We start from the raw sequence: 24,960 nt of genomic DNA, 5'->3' as shown, positions 1-24,960 counted from the left end.
GCTGAGGGTCTTGGTGGACCACTTAATGATTTCTGCCTGTTGTAGCAATTGCAATGCACTGTGCTAGATGCTGTATGATTTCTGATTTTATTTTTATTGCTTTTATTAGTTATATACTGTATAGATAACCCACAACTTATATGCATTTAACTTGTGCAATTTCAACTTTACACGGTTGAAGACCAGCTGGTTGAAATCACACAAATTAAATGCATGGAAGGCGGAGGGCTTAAAATGCTCTTTTTGTGCAGGGTTTCCTGGACTGGAAATATCTTTTAAGGTCTTATACTTGCTTACTGGGCTCTGAGAGGCTTCTGTGAGACCCTGTGAGATATTGCAGAGCTTGGTGAGCAAGGCAGAGAGCTTAAAAGTGCTCTGTGATGCTTGGGGTGGGGGTAAGACCTGCTAGGTGTGCTGGCTGTGGAAGGTAAGATGCTTATTCGGGAGCAGTTTCAAGGAGTTTTTTTTACTATATGCAATTTTGGCACCCCGGAACCTAACCTCTGTGAAAGTTGTGAGTTACCTGTATTGTATTTCATAGAATCAAAATTGTAATATAATAAAAAACAATATAAGCAATTAAAGGACATTTAAAATCAATGTGAGTACAGTGGTACCTTGGTTTACAAACGTAATCCATTCTGGACGTCCGTTCTTAAACTGAGCTGCACTTTCCCTAATGAGGTCTCCCGCTGCCGCCCTTCCACCGTTCAGATTCCGTTCTTAGACCGAGGTAAAGTTCTCAAACTGGGACACTATTTCCGGTTTTGTGGAGTTTGCAAACCGAATCTTTCTTAAACTGGACTGTTCTTAAACCAAGGTACCACTGTATTGAATGTACTGTATGTACTAGTCTTCAAACACAAATCCACAGGCACACCACAGACCTGAATGAAGCTTAATAGTTCTGAATCACCATTTTCTATGAACCTGGATAGCAGTCATGACTAGAAGCAGCTGATAGGATTATCCCTCATGAATTCTATGACTACCTTTTACAGCGATTTACTAATGGCTAACACCATGTACTGTGGCAGTGAATTGCATAAATTATGTGCTGTGTGACGATATACTTCATTTTGTCTGTTCTCATTCCCTGTTTAGTCAGTTTCATTGTATGGCCCCTGAGTCTAGTATTATGAGGGAGAAACATCCTTTTTATCCACTTTCTCCATACATGATTTTATGAATTTCATAACCATCCCATTTTAATTTCCCCCATGTAGCCTTATAGGGCTGTTGATTCAGCCCTCAGATACTTTTGGTTGGCTTTTTCTATACTTTTTCTACTTCTACAATATCTTTTCTGAGATGTTGCGACCCAAACTGTACATTATGTTCCAAGGACTGCATGGCCACACTATAACTTTGTATAAAGGGTTTTTGTTACTAGCAGTTTTGTTTTTAATCGCTTCCTAATAGCTTACATAGAGTTTGCATTTTTCACAGTTGCCACACACACACACACACAAACACACACACAGGCAACATTTCCATTGAGCTATCTATCATAACCCAAAGAGCTCTTCTGTGACAAACCACTGCAAATTCAGACCCTATATGTGAAGTTATGATCTCTGCCATCTGTATCACTTTACTCTTTCTTTGAACTGCATTTTAACTTGTTTTGGTTCTGTTCGTTTCATATAGTTCAGAGAGATCCTTTCTGAGCTCTTAGGCAGATTTCTGGGTGACACTACATTATTTGGAGAAACAAAAACTAAATCACTACTAATTTGTAACTCCAGTTTGTTTATGAACATATTTAAAAGCACTATTCCTAATACAGGTCATTGAGTCACTCCACTAATTGCATCCTTTCACTGTGAATACTGTACATTTATTACTACTCTTTGGTTTCTGTTCTTCAGCCAATTCCTAGTCCATACTGGTGAATTTAGTCAGGAGCCATTGGTGAGAAACCTGGTCAGAAGCTTTCTAAAAATTTAAGTATGCAATGTATACTGGATCATACTTCTCAACAAGCTTTTTGACACTCCCCAAAGAACCATAACATAGTAGAGAGACAGTACTTAGTAGAAACCATGGTGATTGTTTTTCAGCAGGACTTGTTCGTTTATACACTTGATCATTTTAAATGTTTTCCATCAGTTTATCTGAAACTGGTGTTAATCTGACTACCCTGTAATTTCCTGGCACTCTCTTTAAATATTATAGTTGTATTGACTCCCTTCTATACCTATGAAATGGAAGCTGATTTTTAGTGACAGTGGATGGAATTCAGTTGTGCCCTTCACTTTGCAGAAGAGCTTTTGATCCATTGGACACCTCTGGTAACAGGCTGGGGGTGAGTCAATTTTTGTCAATTCCTTCTTGCTCCTAGAGTCCCCTCCATCCCCTTGGGGCACCCTATTCATAACAACGTAGAATATGTTGCAGAAGGTTGCATGAGAAAGTGGGAATTGGCAAAATTTGCCTCCCCTTTTCCATTAGTAGGGGCCTCTGGTAGTTCCAAGAGCCTTCCACTCATAGAAGGACACAGTTGAAAATATTCTTTTCCAAATGCAACTAGGCAAGTGGCTAAATGTACTATGTATTTGTTCATAATACTCAATATTTGTGGAGAAATCGGCAAATAGAAGCATGTCAAAGTATACAGGGAGTCCAAAGTATGACTGTTTAATAATCCATACTTCCTGGGGAAAATATAGTTATTGTTGGTGTGTTTTTCAGTATCTGGCCAAATGGATTTGAGTAGTCACAGCATCAAAATTGCTTTGGATTGATTGCTTATGTTAAATTCATTCTTTTTTACAGAATTCATCTATGAATAAAACAATGTGTGAATTGTGATGGAGGGAAATTTATCAATATTGGAACATTATATTGGGTAAGTGTGACTTATAAATTCTTCTCTTTATAAGGAATTATGGTCAGGTGTAAAAATTAGTGATTGCTTTAGATCACATGTGTGCAGGACTTAAGTGTGATCCACCGGGGGTGACCAAGCTGCCCCCCCATACTGAATTTTGCTATTAAATGGGAGTGTGCTAAACAGAAGACACTTGGGGATTTCACTTGTCTTCCTCCCCATCGCAATCTAGCTCCAGATACACCCACTGGCATGATGCCTCCAGCTGCCTATAGGAGCAAAAAAGTTTACCTCCCTTTTTATAGATCTGTTATTATTTTCTTTGTATATTTTTGCTTTCCTATTTTTAAATTTCTTTTAAAATCTTATTCCATTTCTGCACCACACTTTCCCTTTTTCTTGTTAAATTTGGAAGATCTGAATCATGTCTAGCCCATCCTTTCTCAGCCTTGGGTCTCCGTGTTGTTGGACTACAGCTTCCATCATCCCTCACAACTGTTCCTGCAAGGGTGATTGGAGCTGTAGTCCAACATTATTTGGGGATCCAAGGTTGAGAACGTCTGGTCTAGGGTCTGGAGAATATGTATTAGGAGTTTAGGGGAGGGGAATTAAAATGAGCAGCCAACAGATGGGCTGCTTTCATTGTAAAAATTGTATAAAGAGAAACAGCCAAGCAAAGTGAATTGTTTGGAAAGAAGAGACACGTTATTGTGTAATAGTTTCAGTACGATAGTAAGAAAAATCACTAGCTTTTGGATCTATGTAATTTGATGTTGGTTCTCATAACTTTCAGGAAGTGGTGTGCTGGAAAGGTGGAACTTTAAGAAGCAATGCTTTGAAATGATGAAGAGTTCAGAGACAAATTTACTATGGAAAAAGCTGCATGATACTATAGTAATACTAGGAGAAATCCTAGGTGCCTTTAAAAAAAAATCTGGTGTTGCCTAGAAATTTGAAATCTAGTTCCAACTCTAAACTGTTCTTTTTTACTTATATTGGCAATGAAATTAAAGTAATGATAAGCATCTGAAAATAGCATCAGAGCATCATAGTACTTCTATGGTGGTGGTGTTTTTCTTCCTCTTTTTCATATTTATTCTTTTTAAACAAGTGTTGATGTCAGTTGTTGATGAGAAATAGGTTATTTAACATTTAAAACTTGGAAACTCATTTCCTTTCTTTTGGAATTATTGGTCTCTGCTCGTTAAATTTTGATGACTCATTACTTCACATATCAGAATTCACTTTCCTTTCATCAAATGCCTGCTGCTTAGTTATTCAGCTTGTGGGTATCATTCCAGTGGGATATGGCACTTTATAAACAGCACACTTTCCAGTGACAACAGGATAGAATTAGGGCTGTGAAAAAAAATGTAAGTTGTGCTCTGCGTTGTTAGGCATTAAGGATTTATCCAGCTTGCTGTCAAGATACTTCTCTAAATCCACCTCCCTTTCTCCAGAGGGATTTGGGACACTGAGTTTGGCCTGGAGATTGATTTAAAGAGGTGACAAAGAGTATTGTTCAGGGGCTGGAGGTTCCTCATTCCCATTCTGGAGGACTCGTCTAGAAGATAGATGTTCTGTAATTAGTATTTTGTTTTGTCTTGATTTAAATTGTTGTTGGCACCTGCCTGTCTTGACAGTGGAGTGCGCCCAGTGGGTGAGGGAGTCAAATCATTGTGTTAGCAGCATCAAAGTGACCTTTCCAGAGCTCAAACCTGGGGAGTGTGTATGGAGGTCCTGGGCTGCCCAGCAGCCTTGCTGATGTGGTCCAAAGCAGAGCAATCCTCTCGGCATTTCTTTTCATGTAGGGGAATTAGTGTTTTAAAGTTAGTGTTTTAGATATTCAACTTTTTGACAGTTTTTGACCCCAAAAGTCACTTGATCCAAGAGTGTTTTTGTAATAATTTTCTTTCACACTTGGTACTCCAGAATTTATGTATGTCCAACAGATTTTGTAATGTGAACATAAAGAATCCTTCTAAAATTATATTTTACAACATCTCAGACACCTTTTAGGAAAGGGGAAAAAAATTAGTCCACAATAGAAAGCTTTGCACGAAGCGGGATAGAGGAGGACATTGAAATAATATATTACAGTGGTACCTCTGGTTGCGGATGGGATCCGGTTCGGAGCTCCAGTCTGATCCTGAGGTCTCTGCAACTGGAGGGACCACTTCTGCGCATGTGTGTGGGGTAGAGCACTTCTCCACATGTGTGCGTGGTGAAACCCGGAAAAAAATACTTCCGGGTTTGCTTCGTTTGCAACCTGAAGGATACGCAACTGAAGGTGTGCGTATCCAGAGATACCACTGTACTTTGTTGCATGCTATTGATGCTATTGCAGTGGTGCCTCGCAAGACGAAATTAATTCGTTCCGCGAGTTTTTTCGTCTAGCGAATTTTTCGTCTTGCGAAGCACGGTGTCGGAAAAGTTTTGGAAAAGCTTCAAAAATCACCAAAAACCTCAAAAAAGGCTACCACACCACGTTCTATGAGTTGCTCCTCGAAGTCAAGTCGCAACTGTATTAACGGTGTTAAGAAAAAGGAAACAAACTTGCAAGACGTTTTCGTCTTGCGAAGCAAGCCCATAGGGAAATTAGTCTTGCGAAGCAGCTCAAAAAACGCAAAACCCTTTCGTCTAGCGAGTTTTTCGTCTTGCGAGGTATTCGTCTTGCGGGGCACCACTGTATTTAAAGCCTATTCTTGCTAGTTCTTGAAAATGTATTATTGCAACTTAAAGTGAAATAATAGTTCACTGTAGGCATTTTTATATAATGCCTCCATCAGTCTGATGGCTCAATCATTAAACAATTTTAGCAGATTTTTGCAACTTAGTCTTGGGGAGCTTTAGCTGCTCTTGGGATGTGCTATGGTGTGTGGTATGTCTACTTATTTAATGTGTTATTTTGATGTGCACTAATGTTGGAGCTCAGCACATTTCTAGAGATCAGTTTGAATTTCGCGACTTGTGTGTTTTAGACTTTACAAAGATTTATTAATTGGTTGTTCGCACCTGTATATTTTTGTTTGTAGATACTGTGTGGTAACATGTAGGTGATACATTTAACAACATGCACACAACTCTGATATTTTGTGAGTTTATTGTTGAACCAATAAACAGTAAACTTCTAATCATATGCTGTATGTAATTTATACATTTACCTGTATACCTTTGTCCTTACATGCTTGATTAATAAACGTTGTTGTTGTTGTTGTTGTTACAGAAGCACTTTAAAAACCAGTAAATGGTGCTGATAGAAGATCTACTGAGATTATATTTTCCTGTAACAACTACGAAGGAAAAATACTTTGCGAATGGGATGAATACACAAGCAGTGACTGCCAGCAGCAGCTTGCTGACTCACAGTAACTAGCTGGAGCACTTAACTAGTGATGTGTCCATTTCTACTTTACCCCATTTGAGCTTGCCTGTCTTGAAAGGGGAAAGAAGTTCAAAGTGGAGTACCGTAAACTTGATATGGATAGCAAAAAGAAAGACAAGGACAAACTGGATGATAGAATGGCAAGGCCTAGTGGACGATCAAGTCACAATCCACGAGGCAGCAGCTCTTCAAACTCTGGAGTGTTAATGGTTGGACCTAACTTTAGAGTTGGAAAAAAAATTGGATGTGGCAATTTCGGAGAGCTACGATTAGGTAAGATTCTGCTCATTTAAATGTAGATGCACATGCCTTTGAAACATTCAAGTCTGTATTGTATGCTAACTTTGTTTCATTTCAAAATAATGAGGTCTGTTCATTTAGACTATAGTACAGAATTATGACTGCTGGTAGTTACTATAGATTTTGTCAGCATAGTGTAAAGGCAGTACATTTCGGATACCTTGGGAATGTAATTTTTGGACCCTTGAATGAATCCATGCCATATGCTGTGGTAGGAATATTCATTTGAGTACATAGATTGCAGGTTGGCTCTTTGGGTACAATATCGAATATTGAACTTTGGATCATTGGATCTTCCGTCCTCGTTGGTCTTGATTTGTGTTGAATTCCAGGAGTGGAAGTGGCATTCTATCTTTTTTTACATGTTGGCCCTTATTTTCATTGCTATGCATTTTATTTAAAGAATGGGTAGGTTTGGACTTAACAGTATTGGATTAATACACTATTCATTCATTCATTCATTCATTCATTCATTATTATTATTTTAAATAATAAGTTTTTTAAGCCTTGAGTGAGCATTGACGCAGTATGCTTCCCACTGCTTTCCTGGCCTGACCGTAGTATTTCTATTATGGTTTCTTTAAATCACTTTCCCCATTATGTTTGAAAAGGGGAACTGTAGCTCTGAGGTTTCCAATCTGTGGGCTGCGGACCCCTAGTGGGCCATGGAATTAATCACAAGTGCTCTGCAAAAGCCTGTGAAGACTGGGCATAAACTGAGCATCAGGCTCTCATCCAAAAATGGGGAGGAGAGAGAGGGTGGCTGTACTGGCACCTGCCCTGCTGCTGCAGCCATGGCAACTTTTAACACGTAGAGTCCTGGGTCCCTTGGACTGGTGGCTGTGCAGGGCTGGGTAAGGGACTAGGCATTGTTGACACCTCTCTATTTATTTACTCACTCCTTCCTTCTCTCCTCCCTTCTCATTCTGTCTCTCTTATATATTCCCTCCCATTATCTTTCTACCCCACCTTGCCACTATTGCAGCCACAGTGTCCCCCTCCCGCCAGCATTCTTCATTGAAACAGACTGCCCCTGGAGCCTTCCCAGCAGGCCCCTCTGGAGTGTGAGAGTGCATAGCACAAAAGCATCATAGGTGGTTCATGGACACCTATGTGAACCTTACTTTCAATAATCTTGCCCGAGTGTGCTGGCTTACCAGAACCACTTTTGTCTTTAAGACCAGTGACAAGACGGTCTTGAACTTGCTTGCCCTGGCCCAACTTTTGGAACGCAACACTGGAAAGTCTCCCTGCAGGTGCCACCATATGCTAGCCACCATCTTCCACTGGTGAAAATTCCTCCCATTTTGCAGGTGGTTTTGAGACACTCTCCCCTCCACGATTCAGGTAGGGTTGTGTCTCAGAATCTCCTGCTGAAGAGGGTATTTTAACCATTTTAGCAATGCCTGCTTGAAAGAAGGAAAGATACTCTTTTTTAATAGTTCCCCGGCACATGACATCACTGCCCCCTCGGTAGTGGTGCAACCTGTGTCCTTTTGGGAGGCCCTGCTCTTTGGGGCCGTCCACCATGTGGGCCTTTGTGCCTGCAAGGCTGACATCACACCCCTACATGTAGTACATATGGCAGTGTTCCAGTGTTCTCCCACTTCTTGCTTTACCCTGTTGCTACGGAGAGGTACGGTTCAGTGTCCATAATGTGGCACCCTCCAAGATGGTGGACCTGTGGGCCAAGGCCAGAACAATTAGCATACTGGTCCTCGTACTTATAAGGTTGGGACCTAGATTACTTTTCTTTGGGACACCCTTCAATTCTAGTTAGTAAAGTGACATTATTACAGTTCCCTGTTTCTCACATAATGGAGAAACTGTTTTAAAGAAATTGCAGAAGCAGCACAGGAGAAGAAGGGGCATGTAATCCAGTGCCCTTAATTAACTTGTGGTTTATTATGTCAGTATTGTTATGTCTGGACTAGTCAAATAACATGGTGCTAAATATATGTTAATTGCTATATTTCTAAGTTACTAGCTCAAAATTTTAGAAGCAGAATAATCATCACATTGGTTGTTCGAGCTTTTATTATAAATATAAGCACATACAATCAACAAATACAGTCTATGCAAAAAAGAAGGGAAAAAAGACCAACAAGTATTGTGTACTAATTTCATTTATATAAGCTGTGATCAGTTATCAAACTGGAGCTATGAGGAGACAATACTGATCATATTTGTACCCTTCTGTTTCTTCTCAATAGCTTTGTGAAAGAAGTGATACTGAAACAGTCACAGGCCAAAGGCCACTGTGTGGCTTCCATGCCTCAGTATGAATTTTAAATTTAGGCACATCAAGTGTTGAGTGTATATACTTCACTATTGGTATGAAACATTTTATTGAAACAAATTTCATTTTAACGTCAGACTAGCAGGCTTATCCCACTTTTATTTTTTTTAGATGGCTGCCAAATTTGTTTCACATACATCTTTAAATTTATCTATGTCTTACGATTAGAAAAAGGAGTACTTTCTATAAAGTGGTCTTCTGTAATGAAATGAATAAGAGCAAGCCATACTATCTAAGCACATGTGCCAGTGCCATCTGCATTGCAATAGTGCCTAAAAGAACATCTATCTCGGAAGCTGTCCTCATTATATTCCCAAACTGATTCTCATTTCACCAAATATAAAATGCAGGCCTCCCAACAAGTCCACAAATTACTAGCATGCTACTTATAAAAGGGGCTGACATCAGAGGGTCACACTTTATGCATAAGAAATAGGCCAAATAAAACTACAGGTTTATTTTTCATGCCAGGTGTAGAGAACAGTGGGGTTCCCTCTTCCACATCCAGCATTGAAGTGCATCCCACAGGATGAGACGAATAGCACATCCCTTGGTTTCTGTACTGAATTTGGAGAAGGGTACTTTTTATATTCCATGTCACATGCAAACACATGCAGGGGGCTACTAGTGAATGGGATAGAGCGTTCCATCTTTCTGTTTGGAAGCCCCTTTGAACTCTACACTGGATGTAGAGGCAGCAAAGTACTCTCCTCTAGGCCTAGCATTGAAACAGAAGAGGCTGCTGGAGGGAGGAAAGGACAGAGAGCTTCATCTCTCCTCCTTTAGACCACAACTCATTCATTCACTTGCATGTTGCCTATGATATGTTTTGTTTTAGTAAATATTTTTCTTCCCCATGGAAGACTTGCAGCACGAACCTATGTATATTATTGAGAAGCAAATTCCACTGTGTTCAGTGGAACTTGCTTCCTAGTAAATGTGTTTAGATTTAGAAACTGAAAGCTTTAGTATATTTTTTTCTTCAGAGTATGATTAATGATAAAGCTAATGAAAGGGCTCTGCTCCAACTCCTTAAGGAGCTCCAGCTCCACATTTCTCATAACCTTTGAGGCTATGATTGAGCAGCTGCTCATGAAGCCAGGAAACAGCTGGCTCACCTATGCTACTTTCTACCATTTCTTAAAGAAGCCATGAGCCAATAAAATATTCTTTTCTGGTTCACAAAATTTCTCCCACTTTAACTAAAAAATACTTTGTTGACACACCAGTTAGCAAAAAAGAAAAAACAGATTCATGACAGCACATCAATAACATATGGATGTCCCAATCATATCAGTAGTCAGGGTTACATGATTTCTCCCACAGCCGTGCCAGTAGCCCTCAAGGATGAAAGACTCTTGATGGTGGATATAACTGTGAGCAAAATATTCACCTGTTACTGACACAAGAATAAGTCCAAGCAGTAGAGGGCCATGCTTACTTTTTGGCAGCTACTATGGTGCAACAAAATTGTATTACCTGAACCCAATATGACTATCATCTGAGATTATGGTTTATGGGGCAGGTGTCTGGGAGGAAAAATGAGTAACTCTTTTTTGATGATGTCGGCATTCATCTAGCCTCTTGCTTCATGCTAAAGGCTTCATAGTGATTCTAACTTATTGTTATTTATAGATAAAATAGCAAAGTGTTGTTGGTAGTGAAAGGCTTGATTATTATTTTTGTTGTTGTTGTCTTGCCTTTCTATAAACCTCAAATAGCTTTAGGTTTTGACTATATGCTGAGACATCAATTAATGGAACATATAGTTAATAAACTAAATTTTGGAAGGGATGAACTTCAGTAGTTCTATCTAACATTAAAATATATGCTGAACTGGTCACTTATTTAAAATAATTGCCCATCAAAGTTAAGTGCTCCTGTGGATATGTCAATAAGTAGTGTCCCTGGGATTTTTGTTTTTGTACTCATAGATTGCACAATCGGGATGGACTTGTGATTGTAAAGTTGTGGAGTCTACTCTGTGTAACTGGACTAATGTTTCCTGTTTGAGTTGTTTTGTTGTCCTTATACTGTACTGCAACAATACAAATTATTGGGATAAAAAAGTGATCCTCATTGACTTAGAAATATCCGCATTTTTTCAGTTCTAGAAATATAAAAGTAAATCCAGCAAAAATACAATTTATGATCATTGACAGTCTTGTCCTTTCAAGTTAAGCTACTCATGGAACAGCTAAGTGGCATAAACATTATTGGGAAAAGCAGGCAAAGTCTGTCTTTCTGTTGGAATTTGTAACTTTATGTTAATAAGTAAAGTGCAATGTTCTGATATTTTTACTTTACATTCGTCAGTGGAAAAAAGTAACCCCTCTCCTGTTGTTTAGGTAGAACTCTGCAATCCTTTAGCTACCTTTTGTGATATCTCTATATAATTTTAATTAAAGGCCAGCTAACTTACTAGGGAAAATTGTGTTGATATGAGTTGTAATTAAACACTTTAATCAAGGCTTTACAGTTTAAGAGGGTTATAAGGTCATTAACTTGTTTAGGTTTGCTTATTGTTCGTACTGGAATAATTTTCAGAAATTGTTTATGGTTGACTAAACAATTAATAAACATTGCATGCTCAGAATAATCAGTTAAGCTTCTTTAAACTGTATTGTATTTCATTGGTTGCATAGTTCATCATTGTGTGTTAATAAAATGCAGATACGATTATACAGTTACTATGCCTTGGATCCTAAATTGCCCCTTCATTTATGTAAGGCGGGGGGAGGGCAACTTGCAACAGATTCCTGTGCAGCCCCGTAAACCATTCCCAATTCTCATCCAATTTCCAAAATAGATTTTATAGCAGCACTGGTGTGTGCAAGTGGGGAGTGAAAGATCCCCCGTTCTGTGATCTTAGTTTCATTCACTGAATGAAAGCTAGAGTTTAAGCCTGTGTTTAGGTAAGCATTTTGATTTTCTGTGTGGTGTGATTTTCTGTGTGTGTAATTGTTAGTTCCCATCTGTACAAACTAAAAGAGGCTTTACTTCTTAAAGTAACAATTTTCAATGCTGAGAGATAAACAAATAGCTCAAGGAACAAGTGTGTGTCTGAAGCTGTCAGCTGCTGCACATTGGTTTTCTTTAACTAGCTTTATTGTATTTAATACCCAGTGCAGATAGATAGTATACTAATAAAATGTTGATTTTTCATGGTCATTAAGAGTTTGACAGACTTTACGTATTGAAGCAAATGGGCAAGTTCCACCAACTTTTTATTTCAATGTAGATGTTTTGCCATCTATATCTATATATACATATTACAGAGGTATGAAATCTGACATTCTTATTTCTTATCTTTCAAGGAAAAAATTTGTATACAAATGAATATGTGGCAATTAAGCTGGTAAGTTGACATTCATTAATAATTACAAGCTCTTAGATTTTCATTAACTAAATAATGCTTGCTTTCAACAAGTTGTATCCAAAATGAAAGACTTACAGGCCTTATTCAGAGATTGCACAGTTGCCAGCTACTTCCACTTTTCCATGATACAGCAAGTCATTTATTATTCAGTATACCAATGGTTAAAATACTTTTCATCAAACCTTTTTGCTAGTATGTATAGTTTAATATTTTCAAGCTACTTGTTACTACTCAGATGACTGGCTCAGCACTGGCTTTGCACTCCAGTGGGCCCAGCATTTTTTCCAAGCAATTTTTGGCAACATGGAACACCAGCACATGCTCATTCCCTCTGCCACAGCCCTACAGAAAATGGCAATTAATTTAACATCCTGGTGATAAATACTAAAAAAAAACCTTCTTGCTATTACAAAGCTCATACCTAAACAGATTATCTGGGTAGTTTCTCTCAGTGCTTTGAAAAACATGTGCAACCTTTTAAAATGTGTAATGTTTTACAGTATTATGTTTTTAGATACGCTGGAAGCCACCCATAGTGGCTGGGGCAACCCAGTCAGATGGGCAGGGTATAAATAAATTAATAATAATTGACAGTATGACCTATGCTTCTGCTGACCCTTTCTAGTCAGTCTTGTCATTGGGTCAAGAGTGCCAGCATTTCACTGAAGATCTGTGTTCTGCCCCTTGTAGTATTGTTCCATATTTTCTAAGCTTTTTGGTTGCCTATGATTTGCTCCTGTTAAATACTTTATTTAGTGTTACTGATCTTTATATTTCAGCAGTGTTACTCCACATGGCATTGTATCTAATGCCTTGAGTTTTGGACATGCACATATTTGGGCATCCCCCCCCCATTGTTAATAACCAAAGGGAAAGCACAGACGCTTTGATTTATCCCTTGGCATTAGCTGTGTGATAAAATCTGGGGAGTTTGTCTGTGAAAGGAAATCATCTCTGTCTCTCCCTCTTCCTCCACCCTTTTACAGAAGTGGTGTCTGGTGAAAAGGTAGACTAGAAGAGATTCAGAAAAGGGGAGGGGAGTGGTCCTCCCTGTTTCAGAGGATCAAGGAAGAGAAAATAAATACTGTGTACATTGACCTAACGTGAGATTTTTATGTTAGGGGGCACTCAAAACAGTTACGTGCCTTGGAAGAGGGATACTATTGCAGTAGGTGCATGTTTGTGCCCATATGCTTTTCCTGGCTGCTAGTGGCTTGTGTTCCTTTGAAACTGAGATTTCTACGCCTGTAATTGCTAAATTAACAGCACCTCCAGTCATTGCATATATTTTAATTCTGCCTTTGGCATCCAGTGTTTCTTCCTAATCCCAAAGAAACAGTTTTGAAATGACAGTTCTATATGCAGTATGGAGTACAAATTAAAAGAGGTGTAAATATTGTATTATCAGTATTGCACTGTGATAAACGGATTTAAGAAAGTAAATATTGTCAAAGTCTCTTTTGGTTGAAAGAAAATTGGAAAGATATTTCTTCAGATAGCAGTCTCATTAATAATGTTGCGTTGAGAACTTGACTTTTAAAATCTAAAATCTTGGTCTCTTCAGGAGCCAATGAAGTCAAGAGCACCACAGCTGCACTTGGAATACAGATTCTACAAGCAGTTAGGATCTGGTGGTAAGTATAATTTAGCAAGTTGTAGCATAATGTGAAGTACTACAATAATGAGGATATAGATTGGTTAATAAAAGTCCCACAATTTGATATGTAAATATTTGTGCATTTTATCACACACAAGTATATTTAATGTCCTTGGTTTATATTAATAGTCACAGGTACTTGCTACACAGTTCATTGAAGCTACATCTAGCATTAGCCTGATGACAACTTTCCGTTGAAATCGCTCAGATTTCTTTTACTCTGGCCAGCGTTCAGCATATGTGTTTACCCTATGGAAATACATTTTTCAGAGGAAAAACATTTGCCAGTGAAAGTTAGGTACCTCGATCCTTGCAAGGCTGCTTTGGAGAAAGTGTTGCTGAGATTTAATTCCAATATAGTATATAACATTCAGTTTGACCTTACGCGAGTAGTATAAAATGTAGCTCAAAGACCAAAGTGCAATACTTTGGTGAGGCAGCTGTGTTCAGAAAATATGCTTCTGCTGTTCTCCATGACCAGAACTGGGTGCAGACCTTACTGGCTGTCTTCCATGTGTGTATTTTATGCCTATCATTATGGAAATCGGTCCTAGGACAAGGTGCTACACAGTAGCTTATAATAAATTTAGACAGTACTCCTCATTGGATAACTTCTACCCTGCGTATCATAAGAAAATGCACCGACCCCATAGGAATGACAGGAACCAAGAAGCCAGATATGCAGGGAATAGAAAGTGTTTGCCTTGTACATTTGTCGAGTCTGAAGTTCTTAAAAATCCACCTGGAATCTACTGAAATAAAGATGTCAGAACTAGTGTTCTGGGAGCAGTAGGAATTGGTTGTTCACTCATTTCTATTTAGTTATGCCTCACCAAATCTCTTGCCACTTCTTTCAGTACTGTTTAGTCCTCATTGTCCTTAATTATAGTGGTAACCCCTGAGGTAGTAGGTTTGAATAGATTGAAATTATATTGCAAATCCAATACGCCGCTATGATTTATGTAAGAAATAGTATGCCGAAGAGCATTCTTACAGGTTTTGCATCAATTCCATGTTCTGCTTGCTGATGTTGCATGTTCTCCAAAACCGAAGATGACCAACATATATCACAGCGTGTTTGAAAATGAAGTTTCCAGTTTTTCTTTGTTGCCCAAATTGCAGTAGATGAATGCCTGGCTTGCAAATCATATTAAATTGGAGTTAAAATAAAATGTGGTTTAACAAGAGCAAGCAGAATGCTGGTATACAATCCTGAAATTGCAGGCACTTCTCTCTCCACTCCTGCTGTGCTGGATAAGTCATAGCCTGACTTGTTGTTTTGGCAGAACCTGGTTTCATGGTTTATTCACTTGCTCTTTACTCATGGTTTGTTTTGCTGCTTTCCTTGCCAGTGTGGCAGCAGCAGGAACTGGGGAAAACCAAAATGCCTGTGATCTAGCAGCATGCACAAGCATACTCCTTGTTCACATAAAACCACATTTCATTTTAACTGATTTAATGAGATATGAGAATCAGACTAATGCAACTTAGGTTGCTAATATTTTTCATCTAGAACAAGAGCTTAGCGTACGTACACGACAAAACCATTTATGATTATATCTTCTATACTGCTGTTACAAAAAACTTTTAGTTGACATTGTTAGGAGATTTGTTGGCCGCCTAAATTTGAACCATGGTAGTGAAGTATCAGAAGGCATTGTTGTTTGTTGTATTTTCTACTGTATTTTGATGATGTTTAGTTCATAGTTCTGTGAACAAGAAACTGGATGTTAACTTTGACAACAAAACAGCTTAATATGATGAAGTACTCTGTATATATTATTCAGTAGAAATGTTTTGCATGTTGCTCATTAGCAGCATCCTCTATCTGTATGTATCATATAGATAGATTTCAGACACTTTCCTAAACTACTTGGAGTTACTGAGGGGGTCTGTTCTACAAGTCTAGCCCCCATACCATAATTGGGCTTTAAAATAAAGCCAGCTATTGGTTTCAATAAGAAGTTCTTTTCAGCCTAAAACCTGCTGGTGGGGGTGGCACAAAGAGTGGATGTTGTGGGCTGGAAGGGGGAGGATCCATGGGCTGCATCCAGCCCACTAGTTCCCCAACTTTGTTGTGTTGGGATGAAAGGAGCATAGTGATACTGGTGCATGATGGGGAGCTACATTTGAGGATCCCCCCAAAGCATCAAAAATATCCAATGTAGGGCATGTGACTGAAACTGTCTTCAGCTACTAGAACTATAGAATTAGATTTGAAAGGGTTCTCGGAGGTTATCTAGTATAGTATCCTGTTCAATGCAAGGTCTGCAATGCAGCATACAACTACAGCATCCCAGGCAGTTGGCCATTTAGCCTCTGCTTAAATACCTCCAGTGAAGAAGCTTTTTTGTTTGTTTGATGTACCTGGTATCTGATCTTGTCAGGATCCGTTTCTTGATGTCATTAGGTTTTGGCCAGCACCAGTAACAAGTGCAGTGTTGGATTCTCATGAGCAAATGTGACTTGGCTCCCAGCTGCCATCTTAATGCATGGGGAAGCTCACCTGATTTGGAAGCGATTTGCTGCCAACAGGGCCTGCCTTTCTGCGAAGTGTCCGCAGAAGGCATTGCTGCTGCTTGCTGACTAATGGAGTGTTGTTAAGCCAGCACACACTTTCCACCTATTGCAAGAAAGATGAAAAAGCCCCATATGACAATAGGTTTAGGCTTGTTCTTGATTTTTCAGCTCCACTTGATGTAGAAGTTTGTATATGTTCTGTAGCTAGTTGGGTAAAGGTTGAATGGGAAAAGCAGGCAACCTCTGGTATCTCTGCACAAGCGGTTTCCATTGCTGAGCTTCGATATTTTCTCTCAACACTGACAGAGGGATCAGAGAGAAAGGAAGGGGAGGGGTAGCTGAAAACAGAGGCCACAAATAAAATATACCACTCCCACTGATTCCCGCCCCCCCCAGGCACTGCCTACTTTTGATTATGGCACTTGATTGTTTTCCATGGGTCACAGGCTCTTCACAGAAAACATGTTCTCTGAAACATGCTTTGAATAAAATACACCACAAACCATTTGTAGCTTTTTCTTCACCCAAGGAAAACTGGGTTACACTAGGTTAAGGAGCATTAGGAAGCACTATAGCTTTATATATCTGCTGTTGGAAAATACAGTTTATTTGGGGTCTTACAGCATTTTTTATATAAACACAGGCATACAGCTTTTAGTCTAGATTTTGAACTACTATTGATAGTAATAACAGATAGATGATGATGATAGTAAGAGATGTACAATAGAATTATCTGCCTATATCCATATGGTGATAGCCAACTTAGACCAACTTAGATTCATTTATTTCAATGGGTCTTCTCTGAGCATTATCTAAAGCTGTAATTGCAACACCATTTACTTCCACGCAAGTGCCATTGAATTCAGTTGAACTTATTTCTGAGTAGATATGGTTAGCTGCATAACAGTGCAGGCCTATTGCCCATACACCATTGCATGCTCTTTTAGATAATGTTTCATAAAATTGCCACTGGGATTGTTTACTTTTCAGAGCCACTGGCTCAAACCAGATAAATGTTTTAGGTCTGAACTACACATGTTCTGAAAGAGCAATGTATTCTTAGATTCAGGTTAGCTTTATTGATCTCATGCACTGTGAAGTGCTTATTCTTGAGCTCCATAGATACAGTTTGTAGGATTTAGAAATCCGCAGAACCTTGGTTCTGTTGTAGCAAACAGAAGATGATGGACAATGTTCAGTACAGTGGTACCTCGCAAGACGAATGCCTCACAAGACGAAAGAGTTTTCCGTTTTTTGAGTCGTTCCGCAAGACGAATTTCCCTATGGGCTTGCTTCGCAAGACGAAACGTCTTGCGAGTTCTTGCGAGTTTGTTTCCTTTTCCTTAAAGCCGCTAAGCCGTTAATAGCCGCTAATAGCTGCTAAGCCGCTAATAGCCGTGCTTCGCAAGACGAAAAAACCGCAAGACGAAGAGACTTGCGGAACGGATTTATTTCGTCTTGCGAGGCACCACTGTATAGACATGGGCAAAATGCTAGAAATTCTAGCATCTTCTGGTAAAAATACTAAAATTCATTGGTTGTAACTTTATATTTTATCTTGATAGCAGTGGTGCATGACAACCGTTAAGTAGACAATGTGCTAGACTTTGCAAGATACCATAAGATTGGGCTTCATAAAGTTCATTGTGTACCTTGTGTGTGGATGTTTATCTTGAAATTAAGTTATTGTGCACAATTACTGGCAACCTGTCATAGCAAATAATTAAATACCAACATTTAAGTCTGCACATTCCTAGGATTACAAAACCTAGTATTTCAGTATAATATTTCAAGTACAGCCCAAACTACAATGAAAAGGGAGAACTTAAGAATTATTTAGTGAATCAAATATTTCCTGAAACAAGAAACTTAATAGTGATAAGTAGCTTAAAGTCTGTGGAAATCTTTGTGTAAGATAGTCTTAATTATTCTCCAGTTGAAATGTGAGATGGTTCTTAGAACAAAAGTGTGTTGAAATGACTGTTTCATTTCATTTTCCCAGATGGAATACCTCAGGTTTACTATTTTGGCCCTTGTGGCAAGTATAATGCTATGGTGCTGGAACTACTGGGACCTAGTTTGGAAGATTTATTTGACTTGTGTGATAGGACTTTTTCTCTAAAAACTGTTCTTATGATAGCCATACAGTTGGTGAGTATACTTCTATTTTCTTTTTTAAATAATGGTCCATTCAGTATTAGCTGGATATTCCTTGAGCAAATGCAGAAAGAATGTGTCACCTGGTTGCTTAAAACTTGTTAGGGTTGTTTTCCACTGTATTTCTCTGTGAACGGTACTGTTAGATGTCATGAAGACAAAGGGTTGGCTATGGAGGTCCTATGAGCAGAGTTCTAGTCATTGAAAGGAGGGCAGATGATTCACACAGATTCCAATAAAAACCTGCTTCAAAGTGTTGGAAGAACCTCTGAAATATTCTGGAAGATAAATGGAGGGGGGAGGGGGAATCAGCAAATATTGCCTCCCATCCCTCTTTTACTATAGATAACCTCTGCTTTTTACAAACTGCCCTTTTGTTTGTAGAGGGGCTACTCTGGATCCAAGCCACATCTTTATACTTAACTAAACACATTAATAAACAAACCATTACATTTAGACCTAGCATGAAATATAATTGAGGATGCTGTATGCTCACTGATGAAAAACATTTGAATGTAGAAAATCTGAACTTTGTGAATTGTATTGCTCTGTCTCTGTTATTCATGGAAAGGACCAAACAGCAATGCAACTGCCCCCCCCCCTGCAATCTATTCTTCCACAGGAGTCCTCCTTGGACCTTATCCTGTCTGGGTTTTTGAGATTTCACTTGGGACTGTCTTCATATTTCAGGCTCATTTTAATTGTTGTACTACCTAGAAACTGATTTTCTGCGTTCAGTACCAGTTTCTGCATTATGTAATTTAGGTGCAGATTTTCATAATATTTTGAGGTCTGTTCATTCAGCACCCATTTAATTTACAAGGCAGTGCTGGGGTTCTATTAAGCAGGTTTGAATTCTTATCACAAATCCATTTTCTTCACAATAAATCTTGCAGCCTTTTTCTCAAAATCAAGTTTCCTTTTTCTGAGAAGTGTTACACACTCATCTTGGCCATTTTTTCCTTAGGTGCATTAAAGTTTAAAAGTGGTTGCCTAATAATCTTAATGGACAGAATGCAAGCACTACTTAGTTTAACAAAGAGTAATTGAAACACACACAGTGACTCAGCACTAAAAAGCAAACGTGTGTACTCCCGAAGAAGTGAACATTGCTGCTTTGCTTCTCAGATGTTTTGCTGCTGTGTTGTAGTTTGGCTTAACGTGTTATCAGAACATTGACTCATGGTTCAGGTCTCCCTAGGCAAACCATCAACCATGGATCATGGGGAAAAGTTTTGTTACAGTTTGTAGCTTGTCTGGCGACAGCCTGGATGTGGATGATGTATTAAACCAAACCATGGCTTAAGTTCAGCGTAGAGCAGCAGCAAAATGACTGGGAAGCAGCAAAGAGGCTTGGGAGTCCATGTGTTTTGTTGTTCGTGCTAGGCCACTTAGCTGCTCACTAGTCATAAAAGAGTGCCTGCTGTTGCAGACTCAACCAAAGCTAGAAGTTTCAATGAAAGAAGAGCTTCCATTTTTATTTTGACACATGAAGAAACATGTTTTTTCAAGACAGAAAAGATATAGCATTTTTTTGTTTTTATTTGTTCTGCTATAGTTGTGGTAAAAAAACAAACTTTCTTTCATTTTGTTTAATAGATTTCTCGAATGGAATATGTTCATTCAAAGAACTTAATATACAGAGATGTAAAACCTGAAAACTTCTTAATAGGACGACCAGGAAACAAAACTCAACAAATTATTCATATTATAGATTTTGGTTTGGCAAAAGAATATATAGATCCAGAGACAAAGAAGCACATACCATACCGAGAACACAAAAGCCTTACAGGAACTGCTAGATACATGAGTATAAATACACATTTAGGAAAAGGTATGTATTTATTTTTAGAACACAAACTTAACCAATTCACTAGAATTCTGACCATAATATTAATCACTTTTGCAAACGACTTGTTTTTGTAGTTCAGATAGGCTTTATTTGTTTTATCAAAGGGTACTTGAGTGCATGTTGAGCATAAAAATACTTGCTTTTGTGTTTAAGTAGTGGACTTGAGCAGCTTTCGTATGAGGAAATGTTACAATGTATGGGGCTTTTCGTTTTAAATAAAATACAAGTAAGGTGGACTTAACCATCCAGGGGTCCTTTACCTTTTTACCTTTACTTATAGAAATGTGTAAAATTGAGTGGAGAAGTAGAGATATTATTTTTCTTTCTTGCATCATATTAGAAACCAGAGTCAGCTAATGAACTTGAATGGTGGAAGATTCAGAAGAGGCAAAAAAGTAAATCTTCACACAGTGCATATTGTTAAATTGCGGAATTCACTGACATAAGACACAGTGATAGCCACCTATTTGGATGGCTTTTAAAGGGGATTGATGGAGCACATAGATGGGCTATAGATGGCTGCTAGTCCAGTATGCCTCTAAATACTAGTTGCTGGGGTGCATAGTGAGTGCATTGTGCTCGTTTCTTGCTTGTGGGCTCTCCATTGGCTTCTGGTTGGCCACTGTGAGAACAGATACTGTACTACATGGGCCTTTGGACCATACCATCTGTACCTTTTCATTTTGAGTTATCTCTTTTTTTTCTTTCCTATTCCAATCATGATGGCTGTGATTCATCATACAACTCAATGCTAATAGCAACTGTTTTGTAACTTTGTGTCCAAGATAGCTCACGCTACAAAATTCAAAACAGATACGGTAAATATAACAATAGAAATGAAACAATCAAAATAAACAAATCACTATCAGTGCTACATAAAAAGAAGCAGCAGTAAAGATCCAGTTAAGTAAAGCCCTGGATTAGTGTGTCCAAGAATATAAGCTTGTGTGCCTCATAGAGCTCTGTGGAATGAGTTCCAAAAATGAAGGGCTACCACAGAAAAGTGTCTTATCCCCACTTGTCAATTGCCTAAACTGAGGGCAGGGACACCTATAGCATGACCTTGGAAGATTTCAAGTGAATAGGCAGCCTCTCATCTCTCATATGGTTAAATGTGTACCACTGTTTTAAAGGTTGTGCTTTGGAGGATGTGGCTTGCTTTTTATTCTTTTGTAGAAAGAGAATAAGCCTCCTGGATCCAAACAACTCAAAAGTGTTTTAAGAACTGCAGATGGTGCTTTCTCTTTGACTTGATCTGGAATTTGTGTAAGACTGGGATCATGGCAGTTTCATAAGTGCTTTCAGAAGCCAATGTATGTAGTTCTCTGCTTTTTCAGAAGGGAGAACAGTGTGTTGTGGGCACCTTTCATAATACAGCCATAAAACTGGGGGGAACTTAAAAGCGGTGTTCACAGCTATTATTCTCCTCCCACTCCCTGGTCCTGAAAGGGTGCTGTGAGCAGTTTTGCATTCAGCCTTTGGAAACTCTCCACACTTCCCTAAAAAGAAAAAAAGGTGGCGGGTGGAGGGGAAGAGAAGCACATGTTTCTGAAATCAATAGGCAGAGTTCATTTTTTGCATTCAGGAATATGGAGAGCTGGAATAGTGTGTCCTGGCTTTCTAGAACACCACTCTAGCAGGTTTAATCCTCCAATATCTTGTTTGTTGCTATAACATGGCAACAACACAGTCCATTTTCAAAGCAGCTCTTTTTTACTTAAATATATAATTTAATTAGAGCAGTAGCAGTTAAATTTAGACTCCATATTTCCACACTTTTAAAGGCTTGATAAGTAAAGAATAATTTTTCTTACCAAGATTTTTTTTTAACCTAAAATTATACTTGAGAAAAAGCTGTAGAACATAGCAAACATATTTTTGTAGCTGTGCATCTTGTATCATTCCTTTCTTATGAATAAGTTCAGAACTTGGAGTCTTAACATTTTAACTTTACTTTTCCAGAGCAAAGTAGAAGAGATGATTTGGAAGCTTTAGGTCATATGTTCATGTATTTTTTAAGAGGCAGTCTTCCATGGCAAGGCTTAAAGGTAGTGTGCCAATTATTTGAATTTTGTTTGCTCAAGTATTGTCATAGTTTCATAAAATATTTCTGAAGCAACTCAATATCTTTTCAAATTTAGGCAGATACACTGAAAGAACGGTATCAGAAAATTGGAGACACAAAGCGAGCAACCCCCATAGAAGTACTGTGTGAGAACTTTCCAGGTAATCATTTCTTCTGTAAAAGAACTGTCTGTATAGAGTTGACATTGCCAAATTTAAGTTGCTCACTAAATTAAGTTGCCACACCATGGTCATATTTGTGATGTCAGTCGTGCATATTTTCTCTTGACTCTTACCTTCACCATTTTGGTTTAATTAATGTTTAGCATATTGGTGAGGAAACAGGTTTCATTGTTTCTTGTGCTCCCCCACATTTTTCATTTGCCTACTGTGTAAGAGGAACTGTTGTTTCTAATAGATTTTATGAAGCTGACCATGCAATTGGTGGCTGGTAGACATGCAGTTAATTCATGAGGGAGATCTCAGAAATCAACTACGCAGCTGCAAAAGGGCTTTCATTGCTAAGAGTCCAATATCCCATATTGAGAACGATCTCACAATTGGCAAAATATTTGGCTATGAAACATCTTACAAAACTTGTGGTGTCTCCAAAGCTGATAACCTTAATAAACATCTGATAGGGTATTTTGGGAATGCACCTCCCTGAAAAGTTAATACCAGCCCTTTGAACTGTGCCTCGAAACAGACTGAAAGGTAGTGAAAATGACAAACCATTGGAACAATATGATCACATATTCCTGTCTTGGTTAACAGTCTTGTTGACTTACTTGGGACAAGCTGAGGTTTTTGGGCCATTTTCAGAGGCAACTCCCACATATAGTGCATTGTGTTTTATTCAGTCAATTGCCAAAATTTAGTCCCCTTTTGTGCACTAAATTCCAGTTTGTAAAAATACTTTTGTGTATTTGAAAACTAAATTAAGGATTAGAGTAGCAGGTCTCTGCTTTTACTGATATTTAAAATTATTTGTTTATTCATGTAGAGGAAATGGCTACATATCTTCGTTACGTGAGAAGACTAGATTTTTTTGAAAAACCAGACTATGACTACTTAAGAAAGCTCTTTACAGACTTGTTTGATCGGAAGGGCTATATGTTTGATTATGAATATGACTGGATTGGTAAACAGCTGGTAAGTGTACACTTTAACAAGTACTCTTCTAATGTCCCTGAAACTCATGACAGAATATCTGCTAGCATATAAGCTACTTTTCTGCAATATAGCAAATACATAGAAGAGACTCCATTGTATCCTCTATTACCTTAATTTTTTTTCTGAAGCCATAAGCAGATATTTCATAGGACCTTTCTCTCTTTGAAAAGAATACTTGGGTTATATTTGTCTTGCATTTTGAGTGTGTAGAGGACACTATTTACTCTGTAAGCAGGACTTTAGCAGTAGGAACTGCAAAAGCTATATCCTGTTTCACATTCCTTTGTATATATCTACCGCTCTGTTATGTTTGGTTGGTCTAATCAAAGGAGCCTAATGAGGTCTTGTTTACAGAAAGTAGCTCTGAAATCCATGTTCTTTAAGTTTGACAGTATGGTAGCCTATAAAACACGTACAGTGGTACCTCGCAAGACGAAATTAATCCGTTTTGCGAGTCTCTTCGTCTAGCGGTTTTTTCGTCTTGCGAAGCAACCCTATTAGCGGCTTAGCGCTATTAGCGGTTTAGCGGCTATTAAAGGCTTAGCGGCTATTAAAGGATTAGCGGATTAGCGGCTAAAAGGCTATTAGCGGCTTAATGGCTTAGAAAAAGGGGGGGGGGGAGCGAAAAAAAATCGGAACACTTGCAAGACGTTTTCGTCTTGCAAAGCAAGCCCATAGGGAAAATCGTCTTGCGAAGCAGCTCAAAAACGGAAAACCCTTTCATCTAGCGAGTTTTCCGTCTTGCGAGGCATTCGTCTTGCGGGGCACCACTGTATGTTTAATCATATCAGGGCAACTTGTTTGTTCTCATAAGCCACAGTGTTCACAATATGTTAAATCCACAAAATTCAGATAGGGTTAAATGGCAAGTGTAACTTGCTAGTTGTTAGATGCCTCTTGCTACATTTTCTGATGTAGGGCATTAACTGAAGCAACTATCAAGATAGCCTGCATTTAGCCTTCCAGTAAAATGTTGTGTTTTACTTCCTGGTATTAAGTTTAAACTGTGTAATGGAAGTGTACGTCTGAAGTTTTGAAAACCTGCTCTAGTTGAACTGCCCCCCTTCTCTCGCTCCTTGCCATCTTCCATTAATTGCCCTTTGGGAACGATTCCAGAGAAGAGAAAAAGACATCAGGAGCTTTTTCTGTTCCAGCTGGACTGTCCGTTTCCCCCCACTTCTCAGCTGCCCCATGGGGTAGAACTTTGAGATATGCTGAGGTTGCTTGTTGTGCCCCCCTCTTCTCCAAGTGTGCATTTCTGCTGCTTGTGTAAGTTGGCTTGGAAGGATATGTGTCCTGAAAGGGTAAAAAAGGATACTTTAACCTCACGTTAGTCTTGCT

General features: G+C 38.6%; 1 protein-coding gene across 6 annotated transcripts in view; it reads left to right on the top strand.

Moving 5' to 3' along the window:
• The window catches only part of CSNK1G3 (casein kinase 1 gamma 3), a 49,559-nt gene that overhangs the window by 4,204 nt on the left and 20,395 nt on the right, over window positions 1-24,960 (top strand). For all 6 annotated transcript variants that reach the window (XM_083464593.1, XM_083464592.1, XM_083464591.1 and 3 more), the window contains exons 2-10: window positions 2,779-2,851; window positions 6,060-6,491; window positions 12,135-12,175; window positions 13,761-13,830; window positions 18,376-18,524; window positions 20,130-20,364; window positions 22,345-22,430; window positions 22,524-22,608; window positions 23,450-23,598. In XM_083464593.1, the coding sequence (XP_083320719.1) occupies window positions 6,314-6,491; window positions 12,135-12,175; window positions 13,761-13,830; window positions 18,376-18,524; window positions 20,130-20,364; window positions 22,345-22,430; window positions 22,524-22,608; window positions 23,450-23,598 (993 nt within the window). In that variant the 5' untranslated portion in view covers window positions 2,779-2,851; window positions 6,060-6,313. The remainder of the gene's footprint in view (window positions 1-2,778; window positions 2,852-6,059; window positions 6,492-12,134; window positions 12,176-13,760; window positions 13,831-18,375; window positions 18,525-20,129; window positions 20,365-22,344; window positions 22,431-22,523; window positions 22,609-23,449; window positions 23,599-24,960) is intronic.

The sequence above is a fragment of the Podarcis liolepis genome, assembly GCF_965112155.1.
Source record: "Podarcis liolepis genome assembly, chromosome: 11".
NCBI classification, from domain to species: Eukaryota; Metazoa; Chordata; class Lepidosauria; order Squamata; family Lacertidae; genus Podarcis; species Podarcis liolepis.
The sequence above is the reverse complement of the archived record's forward strand: the minus strand, read 5'-3'. Positions and strand labels throughout refer to the sequence as shown.